This window comes from Gymnoscopelus braueri (assembly GCF_963280865.1).
Source record: "Gymnoscopelus braueri genome assembly, chromosome: 10".
NCBI classification, from domain to species: domain Eukaryota; kingdom Metazoa; phylum Chordata; class Actinopteri; order Myctophiformes; family Myctophidae; genus Gymnoscopelus; species Gymnoscopelus braueri.
The window spans coordinates 53,320-75,778 of record NC_137611.1 but is presented as its reverse complement, the minus strand read 5'-3'; the positions used below and the strand labels follow the sequence as shown (position 1 = coordinate 75,778).

The following is a 22,459-nucleotide window of genomic DNA, read 5'->3' as shown; positions in this document are numbered from 1 at the left end:
AGGCACCTAAAAGATCTTCTATCTGGTTCTTCAGACATTAACACGATGTCAGTAAGAACAGATGGAAAGTTGTCTCTAAAGTACAGCATGGAACTTGTATTGATGTATTAAGTAACATGTAAACCTAAGTAATGACCAAGCTCATTGTTTAAAAGACCATCCTCTGTACACCCCTTCACTAATGGTATGATCCATTTCTCATTTGGTATAGTTTGTTTTCATTGTAGAATAGCTGATGAGGAGACTTGTAAATAGTCCAGAGGACTTCACTTCTTGTTCTGTTCACACACACACACACACACACACACACACACACACACACACACACACACACACACACACACACACACACACACACACACACACACACACACACACACACACACACACACACACACACACACACACACACACACACAGTGGTTCGGAGGGGTTCCAGGGGGTCCCCAGCAAAATTAGTTAATATAGCATCACAGTTTAACCCTATTCTGTACATTGGCTATTTGGAAATAGTCGATCTACAAGCTCACAACGCTTCACAATGTGATGCGTTGTAGGATGTAGATCTATTTTAAGTAAAACCTGCAAAGATTTTGAAAAAAATAAGAAGTTTTGAACCATTTTAACAAGACACATATTGTATGGGGGTCTCTGGCACAACATATTTTCAGAAGAGGGTCCGTAGCCAAATAAGAGTTAAATAAATGAGTGGCATTGCAGAAAGGAATGAGAGAAACTACAGCGCGGCACAAGAAGAACACAGCATGCATGCGCATGCACACACACACACACACACACACACACACACACACACACACACACACACACACACACACACACACACACACACACACACACACACACACACACACACACACACTAAATACACTATGATGCTATCAATATACTGTTTGAACCATTCATACGTAATTGAAGTGAGGGTCTCACTGTACTGAATTGTTGACGGTCGTTTTAACTATAATGATGTTCTCATTTCTCACAATGACTCTCTCTCGCTCTCGCTCTCTCTCTCTCTCTCTCTGAGTGTGTGCGCACATGTGTGTTTATTTTTTTATTGTTTTTATTTTTAATGAATATAAGGAGTATAATGAGTGAATGGTGCTCTAACATGTTGACATTCACATGACTACTAACCTGAACCCATGACTAACCTGGCTGTTGTGCAGTTCCTCACAGCTGGGACCAGTGTCTGTCGCCCACCCTCTGATGTGTTGCATTTCTGCAGGTCCAACACCCCCAGAACTTCCTCTGACATCTGCAGCAATCTGACCAGAGCTGAACATTGGATCTCAGAGAGTTCCTTTCCTGACTCCAGGAATTGTTGGATCCCTTGACTTACTGAGTTGGCCTTCATCTCCATCAAACATTGAAAGATGTTGATACATCTGTCCGGAGAGCCACTGCAGGGATCCATCTTCTTCAGGTTATTGATGGCTTTCTGGATCTCCTCTGGACTGTTCTCTGTCTGACCCAGCAGGCCTCCTAACAGTCTCTGGTTGGACTTCAGTGAGAGACCATGAAGGAAACGGACAAAGAGGTCCAGGTGGCCACTTTTGCTCTTCAGGGTTTTTTCCATTGCAGCTTTCAGGAAGTCAGACAGGGAACTGTTGCTTTTGTAATCGTCATTGTTCATGAATCCCTTCAGTACCTCCATGTTCTTCTGTGTGAAACAGTCAAACAGGTAAACTGCAGCCAGAAACTCCTGGATGCTCAGATGAACAAAGCAGTAGACAGTTTCCTGGAAGAATTTACTGTCTGGTTTGAAGATCTCTGTGCACAGTCCTGAGTCCACTGGACCCTCTTTAATATCAAGGTGACATCTCTTCAGGTCTTCTTCGTAGAAAATAAGGCGGCCTTTCAGCAGATGTTCAAACGCAAGCCTGCCCAGCTTCAGAAGAACTTTTTTATCAGCCTTTGTGAGTTTCTGTTGATTCTTACCACGCTTTAGCCACTTCATCTTTGTCTGGACGAAGATGAAGTGGCTGTAAATCTCAGCCAGGGTCTTCGGAAGCTCTCCTCTCTCATCTGTCTTCAACTTGTGCTGCAGAACGGCGGCAATGATTAAACAGAAGACTGGGGTGTCACACATGATGTGGAGGTTCTTTGATTCTTTGACGTGTGAGATGATTCTGCTGGCCTGCTTCTCATCTCCGATTCTCTTCCTGATGTACTTCTCCTTCATTTCATCAGTGAATCCTTTCACCTCTGTTACCATGTCAACTAAGCCATCAGGGATCTGTTTGGCTGCTGCAGGGCGTGTGGTTATCCAGATTTGAGCACAGCAAAGCAGTTTCCCTTTCATGAGGTTGACCAAGAGAACTTCCAGTGAGGTGGCATGGGACAAGTCCTTAGAGCATTCATGATGGGTTTTGAAGTCTAATTTTATGTGACTTTCATCGTAACCATCCAGGACAAACTGAACTTTGCAGGGACTCTTGTCGTAATTTTTCTCTCCTGACGTCTGCAGCTTGGTGAAGATGTCATTAAGAGCTTCTTCTGAGATGCATTCATATGTGGGGTTGCATTCATGAATTAGCTGAGCCAAACTAAACTCTCGCCCCTGCAGCAAATTGAGATGGCGGAATAAGAGCACAAATGTGAGATGGGGATCTTGATCTTTTGTGTTTGCCCAGTCAGAGACATATTTGTGTACAAGAAAGGTTTTGCCAACTCCTGCTTCACCAATTGACATCACTGTTCTCATGCGTTTGTGTTGTCCAGAAGGGTGTGTAAATATTTCACTGAGTTGGATCTCCTGCCCTGCTTTTTTCTTCTCCATCTGTGTGACCTCATGGTCACTGCTGATCTCTGTGTCATCCACACGTACGATTGTGAGACGCGTGTAACACTCAAAATCCTTCTTATCTGTCCTTTGGACTGTCCCGTCAGGTACACACGCAAATGGGTCCTTAACGTTTCTTTTAAGCTTGTCTTGGTAGTGTGTAATAGGACCTGTATGCATTTTTGTTTCCACCAGGAAATCTGTAAGTAACAAAGCAATTCCTTTAGATATTGAGGGAAATGACAAGATGGGCATGACGTGTTAACATAATGAATAACAAAATGTTTTCACTTGATATTATTATTACGATATTTTTGTCCAGATCTTTTATACTTTACTTTGCCTACTTTACTTTACTTTACATTACTTTACTCCAGCTGGTTTGTACAAACCCGAGGACCCATGTTATCCCAGCATGATCTGACATGTCTGATGTAACAATGCTACATGCTACTATTATCAGAAACATGTTAAGTGTAATGCAATGCAATGTAAGGTAATTGAGTGTAAGTGTAATGTAAGTTTAATGTCCAATGAAAACAAAATCAAACAAAACAAAAACAAATCTTTTTTGAAGAAAGTTACTAGGCTGAAATGGCACTGAATAGTAGGAATGACCCATCATTATTAGAAAAATAAATGACTTTAAACAGCACTGACCTGAGACAGAAGCAGCTGTTCCTTTGGGTTGTACTGCACTGGGCTGAGCGTTCCTGTTGTGAAATTCATTTTTTTTCTTTACTAACTATACTGTATATACAGTAAATCTACCATACTATACAAATCCTACATTACATTATAGAACCAAACATCATCAGTAACTTAATTATCATATTCATAGATTATAACTAAGACATATTTCTCTCTTTAAGATCACCTAATGCAAAGTTAACACCACAGTGACAAACATAAGATTAACTATATATGAAAATATTGGGTAAACGATTCTAATTAATATTGTAAGACTTATGAATATACTGGCATTAAAGTGTGAATCTCTTAGAAATAGAAAGAGGATAAATGAGAATGATACATGATAGTGAAAGCATCATGGCCTGAAAAGGTACATTGTCTTGTACTAATACAATGTTTGGTCTAAAGATGAACATAAATGAGTATTACTTACAGCTCATCAAGAAGACCCTTCTCATTTGTTTCAAGACCTTTGTAGAAAATGTCTTTGGCTTTTCTGCAGTTCAGGAATGTGTAGAGTTCCCTCATCTGATCCTGAGGGGTGATATTGCCCATCACATTGTTGTAGCCCTCCTGGATGATAACACGCTCCTGAAGGAGCAGATCCAGGATGGGTTTGACCATGGTCACTCTCTGAACCAGGCCAAGCCGATGTTCATCGACAAAGTGATTATCTGAAGATAAGTGGAATGAAAATGTAGTTCTCGGTGATACGCTGTGCCAAACCCATTTAAACATGTTTCTGAACATTCTACATTTTAAAATGCAAAGACTTTCCATCCCTCTGTTAATGGAATATTCGCAAATGTTTGTATACACCTATATCTGTTTTGGGGGGAATTTAAATGGCTCATCAATCATTGGATTAGCCAACAATCCTTCCAGTATAAAAATATATGGATGGAAAGTGATCATGTGAATGGAATGTTAGATCTGTTTCATTATGATGTATGTGACCCTGTTTTAACACATATATGAAGCACTTAAAGGAATACTACAGATTGCGGGTAAAGAATGTGAACAACTCATAGCACATCTATTCATAGTGTCAGCTTACCTTTAGCTTTAGAGACTCCTGTACTTGTTGACGTTGGAATTGACATCGGTGGGTCAGTGTCTGTAGCTTCATGCTGGTCTGATGTTACAACTATTGTTGAGTTAGAAAAGACAACAGACTTGTATAATAAACCTGGTATTACCTGACATTAACTGATATTAAATTAATTGCATTTGTGATAACAAATAAAGTGCACAAGGTTTTCCTGTACTGTTTGCTGGAACCTGCCTGCTGCACTCAGTGAAATCTAGAAGGCGTTCCATCACCTCAGATGCAGATATAACACAATACATTTTTATTTAGGGTTCACGTTTCCCCTCCATTTCCCTTCCAGTTATTAAAAAGGACCATGGATGAAAAGAAACTGACTTAGGTTTGTAAATCGCCACAATAACCATTATTATTCGCTGTTGAAAATGGTTGCCCGTGAGTCGGATGGTCTGACTCCTACACTCACTACTTTAGTGGCAGAGGGCTCTGCAAATAACGCAGAGGCTGCAGTAAATAAAACAGTGTTCAAATTAAATTAAAACACACACATGTGAGCTAATATGGCCTAATATAGATGAACACTAACTGTTAAGATGAGTCACTTACTTAGCTAAATGCATTGATGAAGACATTTTTCTTTTTTTCTTTTTTTAACCAGAAAAGTGAAAGTATACTGTGTAAATTTAGGCTTGTAGCTCACATGTAGTGTATGGTGAAGCCTTTCTTAAAGGAGTCCCCGGTAGGAGACTTGAGTTGTCTCCTACCGGTCATCAAATTATTGGCTCAGGAATGCGACAAAAACAAAAAAATCTCCATGAATTCAAGGCTTCATTGGGTGAGTAATTGATAGACAATAAGTATTTTTTGGGGTGAACTACTCCTTTAATGAACTAAGCATCTATTGTCTACAATATTAAATCCCTAGCTTTATATTTCACATTTATAATCAATCCAAAGTACCTAGGCCTACACAAAGTCAGTCAGGTTAAACACGTACTCACATTGGCCCCGATTCACTAAGTAATTTACGACCATACTTTGATCGTACCGGCATTTAAGACAATTCCTATACTAGCAGTCAGATTCATTCATGTTTTTTTGTCTGTGATTTGAGCGTGAGGTGCACCTGTTCTCAAGTCAGCCCCGAGGCTATCTTACCAGGGAGCAAAGCTGTGCGTATGTCATTAGAATGCTTTATTCTTCATGCAAAATCAATTACAACAGTGTTCAAGTCTCAAATAAAATAGTATGTGCTCAACATTAGTCAACACATATATATAAAAAAGAAAAAATATGTCAAGCGATGTATTGCTTGTAGCCGATGCATAATAGACCATAGGTATAGACATGATGCAGATTCCACCACTTTTTTTTCCCCCTAGGCTATCAGTTGAATTTAGAGCTGAATTATTAGGTCCCTCAGAGTATTTGCCAGTGTCGCCCTAGGCTGCCCTACCGCGTCTGATATCTGGTCTAGAGGGGCGGGTTCAAAATCTCCGGAGAAAAATTCCATGGGATCCCATTGGCAGGGAAATTCTGACTCAATTGGGAAATTCTGACTCAGAATCGGCCATCAGCAGACAGCAGAAGCCAGTTGTGGAAGTCAAGAAAGTAATCCATTATCCATGCAAGTTTAAATTCAGCAAACTAAAGAATGACGGCTTCATTGGGTGATGATGGGATATGTTGTGTACAGTGTTGAGCAATATTACTCTATTAGATAAGTAATATGTTACTAATTACTTATCCTTCTAAAAAGCAATAATGGTAAATGGACTGCATTTATAAAGCATTTTTCTTCAAAGTGCTTTACATTACAATGTTCTTCACACACATATTCACACACTGGGTGCTCAAGGCTTAATTTGTGCCGGAGCTCGACTCCAGAACCTGCCTGCTGCGCTCCGGGAAATCTAGAAGGTGTTTTCTCTGCAACCTGAACTCTAGATGTGAGGGCCAAGTAACACACTGAACTCTAGATGTGAGGGCCACGTAGTGACCTGAACTCTAGATGTGAGGGCCAAGTAACAGACTGAACTCTAGATGTGAGGGCCACGTAAAGACCTGAACTCTAGATGTGAGGGCCACGTAGTGACCTGGACTCTAGATGTGAGGGCCAAATAGTGACCTGAACTCTAGATGTGAGGGCCACGTAGTGACCTGGACTCTAGATGTGAGGGCCAAGTAGTGACCTGGACTCTAGATGTGAGGGCCTCGTAGAGACCTGAACTCTAGATGTGAGGGTCACGTAGTGACCTGAACTCTAGATGTGAGGGTCACGTAGTGACCTGAACTCTAGATGTGAGGGCCAAGTAACAGACTGAACTCTAGATGTGAGGGCCACGTAGAGACCTGAACTCTAGATGTGAGGGCCACGTAGTGACCTGGACTCTAGATGTGAGGGCCAAATAGTGACCCGAACTCTAGATGTGAGGGCCACGTAGTGACCTGGACTCTAGATTTGAGGGCCACGTAGTGACCTGGACTCTAGATGTGAGGGCCTCGTAGAGACCTGAACTCTAGATGTTAGGGCCACATAGTGACCCGAACTCTAGATGTGAGGGCCACGTAGTGACCTGAACTCTAGATGTGAGGGCCACGTAGTGACCCGGACTCTAGATGTGAGGGCCACGTAGTGACCCGGACTCTAGATGTGAGGGTCACGTAGTGACCTGAACTCTAGATATGAGGGCCACATAGTGACCTGAACTCTAGATGTGAGGGCCACATAGTGACCTGGACTCTAGATGTGAGGGCCACATAGTGACCTGGACTCTAGATGTGAGGGCCACATAGTGACCTGGACTCTAGATGTGAGGGCCACATAGTGACCTGAACTCTAGATGTGAGGGCCACGTAGTGACCTGGACTCTAGATGTGAGGGCCAAATAGTGACCTGAACTCTAGATGTGAGGGCCACGTAGTGACCTGGACTCTAGATGTGAGGGCCACGTAGTGACCTGGACTCTAGATGTGAGGGCCTCGTAGAGACCTGAACTCTAGATGTGAGGGTCACGTAGTGACCTGAACTCTAGATGTGAGGGTCACGTAGTGACCTGAACTCTAGATGTGAGGGCCAAGTAACAGACTGAACTCTAGATGTGAGGGCCACGTAGAGACCTGAACTCTAGATGTGAGGGCCACGTAGTGACCTGGACTCTAGATGTGAGGGCCAAATAGTGACCCGAACTCTAGATGTGAGGGCCACGTAGTGACCTGGACTCTAGATTTGAGGGCCACGTAGTGACCTGGACTCTAGATGTGAGGGCCTCGTAGAGACCTGAACTCTAGATGTTAGGGCCACCTAGTGACCCGAACTCTAGATGTGAGGGCCACGTAGTGACCTGAACTCTAGATGTGAGGGCCACGTAGTGACCCGGACTCTAGATGTGAGGGCCACGTAGTGACCCGGACTCTAGATGTGAGGGTCACGTAGTGACCTGAACTCTAGATATGAGGGCCACATAGTGACCTGAACTCTAGATGTGAGGGCCACATAGTGACCTGGACTCTAGATGTGAGGGCCACATAGTGACCTGGACTCTAGATGTGAGGGCCACATAGTGACCTGGACTCTAGATGTGAGGGCCACATAGTGACCTGGACTCTAGATGTGAGGGCCACGTAGTGACCTGGACTCTAGATGTGAGGGCCACGTAGTGACCTGGACTCTAGATGTGAGGGCCTCGTAGAGACCTGAACTCTAGATGTGAGGGTCACGTAGTGACCTGAACTCTAGATGTGAGGGTCACGTAGTGACCTGAACTCTAGATGTGAGGGCCAAGTAACAGACTAAACTCTAGATGTGAGGGCCACGTAGAGACCTGAACTCTAGATGTGAGCGCCACGTAGTGACCTGGACTCTAGATGTGAGGGCCAAATAGTGACCCGAACTCTAGATGTGAGGGCCACGTAGTGACCTGGACTCTAGATTTGAGGGCCACGTAGTGACCTGGACTCTAGATGTGAGGGCCTCGTAGAGTCCTGAACTCTAGATGTTAGGGCCACATAGTGACCCGAACTCTAGATGTGAGGGCCACGTAGTGACCTGAACTCTAGATGTGAGGGCCACGTAGTGACCCGGACTCTAGATGTGAGGGCCACGTAGTGACCCGGACTCTAGATGTGAGGGTCACGTAGTGACCTGAACTCTAGATATGAGGGCCACATAGTGACCTGAACTCTAGATGTGAGGGCCACATAGTGACCCGGACTCTAGATGTGAGGGCCACATAGTGACCTTAGCCCCCCCTCGGACACACCTGTGGACCACACCAGGTACAAATGACTTTTTGTTGCACTCCCTCATGGAGCTACATGCGGATTATACTAGGGTCAGTCCACTCTAGGTGGACACGCACTGACCTTTTGCACCTTAATCCCTTGTATAACGCACTGACTTTTTTTGGGTCTTTTTTTTACTGTGCTCCTTTTCCTCTAAGCACCTTAACGTCCATTGTCTATCATGCACAGTATAAGTATAACATGCACAGTATACAATACATTGCTGCTATGCTCAGGCACCTTAGTTTAGTTTTTTTAGTTTTTTTATTATCTCAGGTAATTTGTAAATATGTAGATAACTTGTCTGGCCTTCTGTTCTTCTCTTGTTTTTGATCTCCTTCCCACCTGCCCCCCACCCTCTTCTTCTCCCCCCCCCCCTCTTCTTTCTATGGAAACTAACGTTGCGATGGGAACGATGTACAAAAAATAATTTCACCCACTTTTTTACCTTGTAAACCTGTGATGTGACAATAAAACTGATTCTTCTTCTGACCTGGACTCTAGATGTGAGGGCCACATAGTGACCTGGACTCTAGATGTGAGGGCCACATAGTGACCTGAACTCTAGATGTGAGGGCCACATAGTGACCTGGACTCTAGATGTGAGGGCCACATAGTGACCTGGACTTTAGATGTGAGGGTCACGTAGTGACCTGAACTCTAGATGTGAGGGCCACGTAGAGACCTGAACTCTAGATGTGAGGACCACGTAGTGACCTGAACTCTAGATATGAGGGCCACGTAGAGACCTGAACTCTAGAGGTGAGGGCCACGTAGTGACCTGGACTCTAGATGTGAGGGCCACGTAGTGACCTGAACTCTAGAGGTGAGGGCCACGTAGTGACCTGAACTCTAGATGTGAGGGCCACATAGTGACCTGAACTCTAGATGTGAGGGCCACATAGTGAATTGAACTCTAGATGTGAGGGTCACATAGTGACCTGAACTCTAGATGTGAGGGCCACATAGTGACCTGAACTCTAGATGTGAGGGCCACATAGTGACCTGAACTCTAGATTTGAGGGCCACATAGTGACCTGAACTCTAGATTTGAGGGCCACGTAGTGACCTGAACTCTAGATGTGACCTGAACTCAGTGTGTAAACAACATCTGAAGAGAACTGAGCTCCTGACCTCTGGCTAGTTGAGTATAGTAGCATTTTTGTTATTTAGCAAGCTGCTAGTAGTTGTACCCTAAGTGCTTTTCTATTAGTACTGTATTATTAGCTTGTGTGTTAGTCTGTAGTTTATAGCTGTATTGTATTTGTGCTTCAAGCAGTAGGCTATTGGCACTCTGTAGTAGGAATAGTTTCACCCAGGATAGGCCAATTTGATTGCCCTCTTAAGTGTCTCGTTTGGCCAGCACTCCTGGCAGACGATTAGCAATCAGTTGAAGTGGCCTTATACCACCAGCTGGAAGCGTCAGCTTTTAAGCGGCGGCCAGCAAACAAAGGCCAGGCGAACAAAGGCGACAGGCGACTTTGTCAAAGTCCGACTTCGTCAATGAACGATAAGCTGTATCATTGATTAGTGACATATATAGTAGTGTGATAGATATAGTAGTGTATATGTTTAGTGATCTACAATGTGTTTTCTTCCTATTCCTGTCCTCTCTTCTTCCTGGTGGTCGCACAAACACTGGGTTACACCCAGATGTCGCGACACTACTAATCTCATCTATCCTACTCTTTCAACTCACGTCGAGCAAGTGGTAACGGGAGGGCTTTGGAATTGCCACTCGGCTGTGGTGGAAGGCAAATCTGCTTTCATCTCAGCCTACGCATCCTTGCTCTCCCTCAACTTCCTTGCCCTGACTGAGACTTGGATCAGACCAGAAAACACTGCTACGCCCGCGGCTCTGTCAGATGTGTACTCTTTCTCTCACACTCCCAGAGCCGTGCGGACAGGTGGTGGTGCTGGTCTGCTAATTTCCAGAAAATGGAAATACTCTCCTGTTTCACTGTCACAATTCTCTCCTACCTCATTTGAATTTCATGTGGTCACTGTTTCTCATCCAGTCAAGCTCACCATTGCAGTTGTTTATCGCCCACCGGGCCCTGCTGGTGGCTTCCTGGAGGAGCTGGACCATCTAGTCTCTCACTTCCCTGTCGATGGCTCTGGATTCAACCTTCTGGGTGACTTCAACCTCCCGACTGAGAAGCAGCTAGACCCACTACTTTCGTTTCTCGCCGCCTTTGACCTAGTTATTTCCCCATCTCCTCCTACCCATGAGGCGGGCAACCAACTGGACCTGATCTTCACCAGAGGCTGCTCCACTGCTAACCTGTCTGTCACTCCTCTTTCCAGTGAAAAGGGTAAGAAACTCTCTGATCACTACTTCATGTCCTACTCTCTCTCTCTCCTCTCCCCCCTCACAGCCCCTCCCTACCCACATGATTTCCTCACGTCACAATCTTCGCTCACTTTCCTCCACTGATCTTTCCTCTTCTGTTCTCTCTGCTCTCCCTGCCCCTGAATCCTTTGCTCTTCTATCCCCTGATACCGCCACAGATCTTCTTTTCTCTACTCTATCCTCTTCTCTCGACCATCTCTGTCCCCTCACCACCAGGCCTGCACGCCAAACTCCACCTGCCCCCTGGTTGTCGGACTCAGTGTGGACTGAGAGACGGAGCCTGAGAGCGGCTGAGCGCAAATGGAGAAATGGCAACCTCCTGGAGGACCTTCTCACCTTCCAATCTCTCATTTCTACTTTTTCCTCCTCTCTATCAGCTGCTAAAGCTGCTTTTTTCTGCACTAAAATTCAGGCTTCTGCTTCCAACCCTAAAAAACTCTTTGAAACTTTCTCCTCTCTCCTGCAACCACCACCCCCTCCTCCCTCCTCGTCCCTCCTCCCTGACGATTTCGCCAACTTCTTTGACAAGAAGGTGAACGATATCCGATCCTCCTTCCCTCCTCCCCCGGCTGGTGCCCTGCGCACTACCCACACCCGTCTGCCTGCCACCCCCCCTCTCTACCTTCATCTACTCCTCTTCACCCCCCATCCCCTCTCTATCCCACTTCTCTCCCCTCTCCCCTAACGAGGTCCTTCTCCTTGTTACCTCTAGTCACCCCACCTCATGCTCTCTGGACCCGGTCCCATCCACTCTGCTGCAGTCTATTGCACCTGAACTTCTTCCCTTCTTAACCCACCTTATTAACACCTTTCTGACATCTGGCTACTTTCCCTCTGCTTTCAAGACTGCCAGAGTCACCCCCCTCCTGAAGAAACCGACACTTGACCCCTCTGAGATCAAGAACTACAGACCGGTTTCCCTTCTATCCTTCCTATCTAAAACTCTCGAGCGTGCTGTCTTTAAACAACTGTCCTCCTACCTCCACCAGAACAACCTCCTGGACTCCAACCAGTCTGGGTTCAAAGTGGGTCACTCGACAGAGACTGCCCTCCTGGCAGTGACGGAGTCGCTCCATGCCGCTAGAGCGAACTCTCTCTCCTCCGTCCTGATACTCCTGGACCTGTCTGCAGCGTTCGACACGGTGAACCATCAGATCCTCCTCTCCACCCTCGAGGGGATGGGTGTCTCAGGCTCTGCACTCTCCCTGTTTGCATCCTACCTGACGGGTCGCTCCTACCAGGTGATGCTGAGAGGGTCTGTGTCAGAACCACACAGGCTCACAACTGGGGTTCCCCAAGGCTCGGTTCTGGGTCCTCTTCTTTTCTCTCTCTACACTACATCTCTTGGTGCTGTCATCCACTCCCATGGCTTTTCCTACCACTGCTATGCCGATGACACCCTGCTGATCCTCTCATTCCCCCCCTCTGATACCCAAGTGGAGGCACGCATTGCTGCTTGTCTGGCTGACATCTCGGAGTGGATGTCGACAAACCACCTGAAGCTCAACCTGGACAAGACCGAGCTGATGTTCCTCCCGGGGAAGGGCTGTCCGCACCGAGACATGGCCATCACCATTGATAATGCTGTGGTGACCTCAACTCGGACTGCGAAGAATCTGGGTGTGACCCTGGACGATCAACTGACGTTCTCGGCAAACATCGCATCAGTGACAAGGTCCTGCAGATTCCTCCTCTACAACATCAGGAGGATTCGCCCCTTCCTCACGGAGAAGGCAGCCCAGGTGCTCATCCAGGCTCTTGTCATCTCCCGCCTGGACTACTGCAACTCCCTCCTTGCTGGTGCTCCGGTGGAGCTTGTTCAGAAAGCTGCGGCTCGTCTGGTGTTCAACCGCCCCAAGTTCTCCCACACAACCATCCTTCTCCGTTCTCTACACTGGCTCCCCGTAGCGGCTCGCATCCAGTTCAAAACCCTGGTGCTAGCCTATAGGGCAGTGAAAGGAACAGCTCCTTCTTACCTCCGGGCTATGGTCGATGCCTACACCCCTGCCCGACCACTTCGGTCTGCCACCTCGGGGCGACTGATTGCCTCGTCACTCAAGGGTCCTTCTGGCCGATCCACACGGTCACGACTCTTTTCTGTTCTGTCCCCACAGTGGTGGAATGAACTTCCCACTGATGTTAGGACAGCAGAGTCACTGCCCATATTTCGCCGCAGGCTGAAAACCCACCTCTTCAGGAAACACTACCCTTCCTCTCTGCCTGACCTACTTGTTGTTAACTAGTTGTACGAACGCTTGTTTTCTATTGTTGTATTGTTTATTGGATCTTGTTTAGTCGATACACTTATTTGTTTTAGCTCATGCTCATTTGATTTAGCTATTTTGTCTCATCTGTTTAAGGAAATAGGTAGCTGATATATTGCACTTTTACCTTAGCGCTAGGTATACTCTTGGTTGCTTGTTTTTGCAGAAAATACACTAAAGACTTCTGGTGATTAGTAGTTTTCGTTCCCTACCTATGTTGAATACACTTATTGTAAGTCGCTTTGGATAAAAGCGTCTGCTAAATGACTAATGTAATGTAATATGTAATGTAGATGTGAGGGTCACGTAGTGACCTGAACTCTAGATGTGAGGGCCACATAGTGACCTGAACTCTAGATGTGAGGGCCACGTAGTGACCTGAACTCTAGATGTGAGGGCCACGTAGTGACCTGAACTCTAGATGTGAGGGCCACATAGTGACCAGAACTCTAGATGTGAGGGCCACGTAGTGACCTGAACTCTAGATGTGAGGGCCACGTAGTGACCTGAACTCTAGATGTGAGGGCCAAATAGTGACCTGGACTCTAGATGTGAGGGCCACGTAGTGACTTGGACTCTAGATGTGAGGGCCACATAGTGACCTGGACTCTAGACATAATGACCTGAACTCTAGATGTGACGGCCACGTAGTGACCTGAACTCTAGATGTGAGGGCCACATAGTGACCTGGACTCTAGATGGGAGGGCCACATAGTGACCTGAACTCTAGATGTGAGGGCCACGTAGCGACCTGAACTCTAGATGTGAGGGCCACGTAGCAGCCTGAAGTCTAGATGTGAGGGCCACTTAGCAGCCTGAAGTCTAGATGTGAGGGCCACGTAGAGACCTGAACTCTAGATGTGAGGGCCACTTAGCAGCCTGAAGTCTAGATGTGAGGGCCACGTAGCAGCCTGAAGTCTAGATGTGAGGGCCACGTAGCGACCAGAAGTCTAGATGTGAGGGCAACGTAGTGGCCTGAAGTCTAGATGTGAGGGCCACGTAGAGACCTGAACTCTAGATGTGAGGGCCACGTAGAGACCTGAACTCTAGATGTGAGGGCCACGTAGCGGCCTGAAGTCTAGATACGAGGGCCACGTAGCGGCTCATACCTCTCGTCATTTGAATGAATCTGAGAGTTTCCTGAGCAAAGATTATTGACTTCAAAATCTCAAGATAGGCCGGGTTGACTGCTCCGACACGCATATGTTAAACCTTCTATTCTTATTAAACTGGACCTCAGTTTGTTTATTAGGACAGATTTTTTTGTGTACATCAATTCTCTTTGTCAAAAATAGCCGATATACAAGCTCACAATGCAACATGTTGCAACGCGTTGTGAGCTTGTAGATCTGCTATTTTTGGCTAATGTTCCCCCAAGTGGTTTATTGAATACATCTATTCATAGTGACATCTCACCTTCAGCTGTAGAAACTTTTGTACTTGTTGACGTTGAACTTGAACTTGGTGGGTCAGCGTCTGTAGCTTCATGCTGGTCTGATGTTACAACTATTGTGTCAGAAAAGACAACAGACATAAGAAACCTGCTATTACCTCCCAGTAATTATCCTGACATAAGAATTATTTTATTTGAATTTTAGCAATTAACAGTAGCAGGAAAGATAACCAGGCACTGAAATGAGTAAAAAGTCTGAGACGAATTATAATAACGTCTGGGTGCTCAGGGCTTCATTTGTGCCGGAGCTCGACTCCAGAACCTGCCTGCTGCGCTCTAGGAAATCTAGAAGGTGTTCTGTCTCAGATGCATGTACTATACATTTTTATTTAGCTTTCACATTTCCCCTCAATTTCCCTTCCAGTGACTGAAAAGGACCATGAATGAAATGAAACTGACTTATGTTTGTAAATCACCACAATAACCACTATTATTTACTGTTAGAAAAAATGGTTGTGTCTGTGAGCCAGATGATGACTCCTACACTCACTACATTACTTACAGAGGGCTCTGCAAATAACGCAGAGGCACCGCCTCCCCCATGTCAAAGCAAGGCCCCGCCCCATGTCAAAGCAAGGCCCCGCCTCCCCACCATGTCGAAGCAAGTTCAAGTGCTTTTCTCCAAAGCACTTTACAATGTACTTAAAATTCACTTATTCACACACACATTCAGATATTCACACACACACACACACACACACACGCACACGCACACGCACACACATGCACACACGCACAGGCACACACGCACAGGCACACACACACATTTACACGCCGATGGCAGAGGAAACCATGCAAGGCACCAACCTGCTCATAGGGAGCAGTTTAGGGGTTCAGTGTCTTGCTCAAGGACACTTTGACACTTAGCCAGAAGGAGCCGGGAATCGAACTGGAACCTTTGGATTCCAAGACGGCCGCTCTACCTCCTGAGCCACTGTTGCCCACAATAATAAAAGAGCCACACACAGAGGAACACAGACCTGCACATACTGTATGCATCATAACTTTGTGTGATGACGCATGCTTAAAAAGATCAGATCTACAAGCTAATATCCTGTACCATCGCACAGTGTTGTTGGCTTGAAAATCTGTTTATTTCTATTTTTTTCCTCTTTGTGACAACCTTCTACTCTGATGTTTAAGTGCTCTGCTCCCAGGGGCGTCAATCTGTCTCAAGGCTGGGGGGGGTCCCTCGCGCGCGGTCCGTTTTTTTGCCGGTTCTGGGCGGATTGGGTTCGTTTTTTTTCCAGTTTTTGGTTTATTTATTTTGGTTTTAGGGTTAGGATTAGGAGTTAGGTTAGGGTTATGTTATTTAATTCATATTTTTGCCTGATTTTACCAATTTATTATCTCAAAAAACAATTTCTGCCTAATAAAATATTCAAACAAAATGGGTTTATACTAATGTAAAAAAAATGGTTATATGGCGGGTTCTTTCTTGGATTTTGGTTACTTTATTTTGGTTTTAGGGTTAGGTTAGGGTTATGTTATTTTGCCTAATTTTACTGATTTAATATCAAAATACTATTTTAACATTCATTTTTTATTATTCTAAATGACTTGGGGATGAGTAGCCCTGATCACCTCAAGGCAAAACACAGGCCGAGGCACAGCCAACTGCCAAGTAGGAGTATACATTTTATTTTACCCACCACTGGCTGTTTCAAATAATGAGCAGAGCAGAGGAATTGAGCATCAACCATCTACGATTATCAATAGCTACTGTAAAGTATAACGAATAGAAGGTTTGGCACAGAGACGTGTGAGTTTTGTTCAGAACGTGAAGTTTGCTTTATATTAACTTAGTAAACTTACTCCTGATGCAGCCGCACTTGGAGTTGATTTGTTTCAGAGGATAGACAGACACTAATAACAAATATAATGCACCTGAGAAACTTTGGTCAACTTCATTATGTACTTGCATAATACATGGTCTTACCTGATCGTAGTGTCACTCCTGTCAGTCCATTCTCCTAACATTATCAGAATGGCAGCTGCTAAATCCTTTGATCTCTGATGACCGTAACATTATCCATATCCTCCTCTTCAATACCTTTGGTTTTGGTCAAACTACCCCCCAACTTGGAAGCACCAGGAGGTTGTTTGTTTATAATTATACACTACGAATCCTTGGATTTGATGATAAACTCCCGTTTTCGTCGTTAGTTTGAGTTGGCGGGGGTCTATCACTCTGTTTCTTTTTCCTCTGTAGCTTTCACTGTTTTAAAATACTTGCTTAAATCTGCACACTTTGCAGCTAGCACAGATAGCTCTTGTATCCTCTCGTGTCTCGTTATGTTGTTGAGTTCTTTCCCCAAAACGTAAACAAACCCGGTGAAAAACCACATGGATGTTGCTGTGTGTCGGTACAATACAAAAACGCATCGTCCCAAAACACACTCGCCCCGGGTATATCTGGCGGCCTCGGCCGGCGAAAAAAATAGGGGTGAGTGTGTTTTGGGGCGAGTGTTTTCACCGTGCTCCTCTGAATTTCGAGAATGCGGCGCTGTGGACCAAACCATTTTGGGATTTACACGGGGGGGGGGGGATAAATTAGTGTTTATTAGTGCATGTCATGATTTCAAAAGCGGGTTCGGATTCTATTAACTTAAATTAAAAAAGTATTTTTTAATTATCCTAAATTACTTGGGGGGGGGGGGGGGGTCCAATCTGACTTGGGGGGGTCCAATCTGAAGCTAGGGGGGGACAAAACCCCCCCGTCCCCCCCGGGATTGACGCGCATGTCTGCTCCACAGATCTGCAGCTGACTGCTGGACACAGACAGACACACCGCAACACCGGCTCATAGACAATGATACAGAGAAGAGAGAACGCTTTTATCTCAATCAGAAACAAAAACAAATCACATTCATTTTAATGAGTAACGCAGCGTTACTTGGATCAGTAATGTGTAATAATATTACTGTTTTAGCTGCTGTAATAAGTTACACTTCTTACTGGGTGGGTAAAGTAATAATATGAACGGTAATATATTACTAAGTAACATGTTATTGACCAACATTGGCTGTGTGTTTCTACAGACTACAGGTAAACAGTGTAAACAGACCAGACAGTTGAATCAGTTTATTGAACACATCTATTCACCTTCAGTTGTAGAGACTCCCCTCGTTGTAGAAGTTGTTGGTGGGTCAGCGTCTGTAGCTTCATGCTGCTCTGATGTTACAACTATTGTGTCAGAAAAGACAACAGACTTGTATAAGAAACCTGCTATTACCTGTCAGTAATTATATTAAATTACATTGATTATGTTTGTGTTTTAGTAATGTAATTGACTGTTGTTTACAGACAGTTAATATGCAGCAGGAAAGACAACTGTGTGTGTGTGTGTGTGTGTGTGTGTGTGTGTGTGTGTGTGTGTGTGTGTGTGTGTGTGTGTGTGTGTGCGTGCGCCCACGCGGGTGGATGATGGATGGATATTAATGAATTGCACCTGCTGTTCATATCCAATTACAACATAGGAGTGTTTCAGTAGGTTTATCGTGTAAACCTACTGTATGCAGCCTCTCTTCACCTACCTTGGGATGTGTCTGGAAACATGTCCACTAGATCATTCCTGTGGATGTTCTTCAGAACTTTCACCACGATCCTCTGAGCTGCATCACTGGAGTAGCGCCTCACCATCAGACGAGCGATGGTCCTCTTGCCCTCCTCCTTCAGGCATCTCTGTGGGATTGGAGCCAGGCCTTCAAGGACATCAGGGTGTTGCAAATGTAACTTGAACATCTCGAACTCCAAGTCTCCCAGCTCATCCAGAGTTTTCAAGATGTGTTTCTCAAGTGGCTCAATGGTTGAGTCCTGGTACAAACAGAGGATGATAACATCTCAGCTTCATTTTCTTCATGTGTTGGTTATGAAGAGAATGAACACAAGCTTAACCATACTTTATATACATTAGCAAATACACATGAATGTACAATTATACATGCAATGTTTCTAAAACATAGTAGAATTAATTATTTACATATAGGCACATGTAGGTCAGTGAAAGCGGTCTTAGGGGCCTTGTCCGTAGAGAATGAAGAAAATCCATGTTTACATTGTTTCAGTGTAGCTATTTGTGCTAATATCAAAATTTAAAAGCACAATATAATGCACAATAATGCAAAGAATCACACCCAGTGTGAAGTGAGTGGTGCCTTTGATGAGTTAATTTCATTAAGCTATATGAACATAACATTCATAACATTGTTCCTCTAGAACAATGTTAAATCCCTGTCCATTCATTTCAGGGCTGCTCAACAGGAACACAGAGGGGGCGGGGCTTAAGCAATTACAACCTTTCCCTATTGGCCGTCTAAGAGCACCTACTAAGTTTAGGAAGTTTAGCTTGCTGGGAACTGGAGTTATGGCTGTTTAAAGACCAGCCAATAGGACCACACAGGGGATGTGTGTGTGTGTGTGTGTGTGTGTGTGTGTGTGTGTGTGTGTGTGTGTGTGTGTGTGTGTGTGTGTGTGTGTGTGTGTGTGTGTGTGTGTGTGTGTGTGTGTGTGTGTGTGTGTGTGTGTGTGTGTGTGCAGCCGTGCGCGTGTGCTGAGCCAGCCTGTGTTTGTCGCTGCATGTCCTTAAGTGACGCATGTTATTGTTTAATTAAGGTAAACTGGTTGCATCTTTGTATTATAGTATAGTGCAACATAGCTGCCCGGGCACCTAGGCTGTGGAACGAACTGCCGGTGCAGCTAAGGTTAGCACCATCCATGCCTCTGTTTAAGTCACGTCTGAAAACCTACCTCTACACTAAGAGTTTTTCCTAATTGTTTTTATATGATTGTATATGCACTGTAATGTTGTTTTTCTAATTTCATGTTTTGTTTGCTGTCTGTTGTTTTTAACCTTGCTCTGTGCATTACTTTGGAACTTTGTTTGGAAAGGTGCTATACAAATAAAATTCATTATCATAGCTGTATGTCTCTAAACCATACAACATAGCTGTCTGTCTCTAAACCATACAACATAGCTGTCTGTCTCTAAACCATACAACATAGCTGTCTGTCTCTACACCATACAACATAGCTGTCTGTATGTCTCTAAACCATACAACATAGCTGTATGTATGTCTCTAAACCATACAACATAGCTGTCTGTCTCTAAACCATACAACATAGCTGTATGACTCTAAACCATACAACATAGCTGTCTGTATGTCTCTAAACCATACAACATAGCTGTCTGTCTCTAAACCATACAACATAGCTGTCTGTATGTCTCTAAACCATACAACATAGCTGTATGTATGTCTCTAAACCATACAACATAGCTGTCTGTCTCTAAACCATACAACATAGCTGTATGACTCTAAACCATACAACATAGCTGTCTGTATGTCTCTAAACCATACAACATAGCTGTCTGTCTCTAAACCATACAACATAGCTGTATGTATGTCTCTAAACCATACAACATAGCTGTCTGTCTCTAAACCATACAACATAGCTGTATGTCTCTAAACCATACAACATAGCTGTCTGTCTCTAAACCATACAACATAGCTGTCTGTCTCTAAACCATACAACATAGCTGTCTGTCTCTAAACCATACAACATAGCTGTCTGTCTCTAAACCATACAACATAGCTGTATGTCTCTAAACCATACAACATAGCTGTCTGTCTCTAAACCATACAACATAGCTGTCTGTCTCTAAACCATACAACATAGCTGTATGTATGTCTCTAAACCATACAACATAGCTGTATGACTCTAAACCATACAACATAGCTGTCTGTATGTCTCTAAACCATACAACATAGCTGTCTGTCTCTAAACCATACAACATAGCTGTATGTATGTCTCTAAACCATACAACATAGCTGTCTGTCTCTAAACCATACAACATAGCTGTATGTCTCTAAACCATACAACATAGCTGTCTGTCTCTAAACCATACAACATAGCTGTCTGTCTCTAAACCATACAACATAGCTGTCTGTCTCTAAACCATACAACATAGCTGTCTGTCTCTAAACCATACAACATAGCTGTATGTCTCTAAACCATACAACATAGCTGTCTAACCCTAACCCAAAGATTATTGATAGCTGGTTTCTGGCCGACAGCAACGATATGCTTATCTGGTCCTTCCCCTATGACAGGTGACCACCTACATGATTGATTGGTTGGAACAGTGCTGTGTGTGAGCACTGTGGACATGATATCCACTGTGTGTGTGTGTGTGTGTGTGTGTGTGTGTGTGTGTGTGTGTGTGTGTGAGAGAGAGAGAGAGCACTATGGTCATGATATGGAAAGTGCTCCTCAGCTCAAAAGGCGTTCTCTGTGGACAAGCCCCTCATAGTTTAAATACTGTTACTATATGAATGTAGAACGTTACATTAGATGGGACATACACAACAACTGAGGCGTTGCTGTGCAAATGCAAATATCAATTAAAACCTCAGATACAATAGAGCATCCTAATAGTGACTGGCATACATACAAGAGATACCTTGTATGTATGCTGCCAATAGCTACAGAGCTACCTTGTATATATGCTGCCAGTAGCTACAGAGCTACCGTGTATGCATGCTGCCAGTAGCTACAGAGCTACCTTGTATGCTGCCAATAGGCTACAGAGCTACCTTGTATGCATGCTGCCAGTAGCTACAGAGCTACCCTGTATGTATGCTGCCAGTAGCTACAGAGCTACCTTGCATATATGCTGCCAGTAGCTACAGAGATATCTTGTATGTATGCTGCTAGTAGGCTACAGAGCTACCTTGTATATATACTGCCAGTAGCTACAGAGCTACCTTGTATGCATGCTGCCAGTAGCTACAGAGCTACCTTGAATATAAGCTGCCAGTAGCTACAGAACTACCTTGTATGCATGCTGCCAGTAGGCTACAGAGCTACCTTGTATGTATGCTCCCAGTAGCTACAGAGCTACCTTGTATGCAACTGCCAGTTGCTACAGAGCTACCTTGTATTCATGCTGCCAGTAGCTACAGAGGGTGTCCTGCCTCCATTCCGACATCTCACTACTCCGACTAGTGGCCTCCGCGTGCGGTTAGGGTTAGGGTTAGGGTTAGGTATAGGGTTAGTAACCGTCGGAAAGGCGACATGTCGGAAAGCCGACATGTAACCGCTACAGAGATACCTTTTATGTATGCTGCCAGTAGGCTACAGAGCTACCTTGTATGCACGCTGCCAGTAGGCTAAAGAGCTACCGTGTATGCATGCTGCCAGTAGACTACAGAGCCACCTTGTATGCAACTGCCAGTTGCTACAGAGCTACCTTGTATGCATGTTGCCAGTAGCTACAGCAATACCTTTTATGTATGCTGACAGTAGCTACAGAGCTACCTTGTATGCATGCTGCCAGTAGCTACAGAGCTACCTTGTATGAATGCTGCCAGTAGGCTGCTACCTTGTATGTATGCTGCCAGTAGGCTATAGAGATACCTTGTATGTATGCTGCCTGAAGGCTACAGAGATACCTTGTATGTATGCTACCATTAGCTACAGAGCTACCTTGTATGTATGCTGCCAGTATGCTACAGAGCTACCTTATATGTATGCTACCAGTAGGCTACAGAGCTACCTTGTA

The 22,459-nt window shown here is 44.7% G+C and overlaps 1 protein-coding gene across 1 annotated transcript in view; it reads right to left on the bottom strand.

The window, feature by feature from the left end:
• LOC308094038 (NACHT, LRR and PYD domains-containing protein 3-like) overlaps positions 1 to 22,459 on the bottom strand; it is a 54,719-nt gene that overhangs the window by 20,780 nt on the left and 11,480 nt on the right. The window contains exons 3-9 of the mRNA XM_080440481.1: positions 18,435 to 18,714; positions 18,004 to 18,084; positions 14,862 to 14,951; positions 4,554 to 4,643; positions 3,930 to 4,170; positions 3,464 to 3,516; positions 1,173 to 3,003 (exon numbers count right to left, since the gene is read on the bottom strand). Of these exons, the coding sequence (XP_080296607.1) occupies positions 1,173 to 3,003; positions 3,464 to 3,516; positions 3,930 to 4,170; positions 4,554 to 4,643; positions 14,862 to 14,951; positions 18,004 to 18,084; positions 18,435 to 18,714 (2,666 nt within the window). The remainder of the gene's footprint in view (positions 1 to 1,172; positions 3,004 to 3,463; positions 3,517 to 3,929; positions 4,171 to 4,553; positions 4,644 to 14,861; positions 14,952 to 18,003; positions 18,085 to 18,434; positions 18,715 to 22,459) is intronic.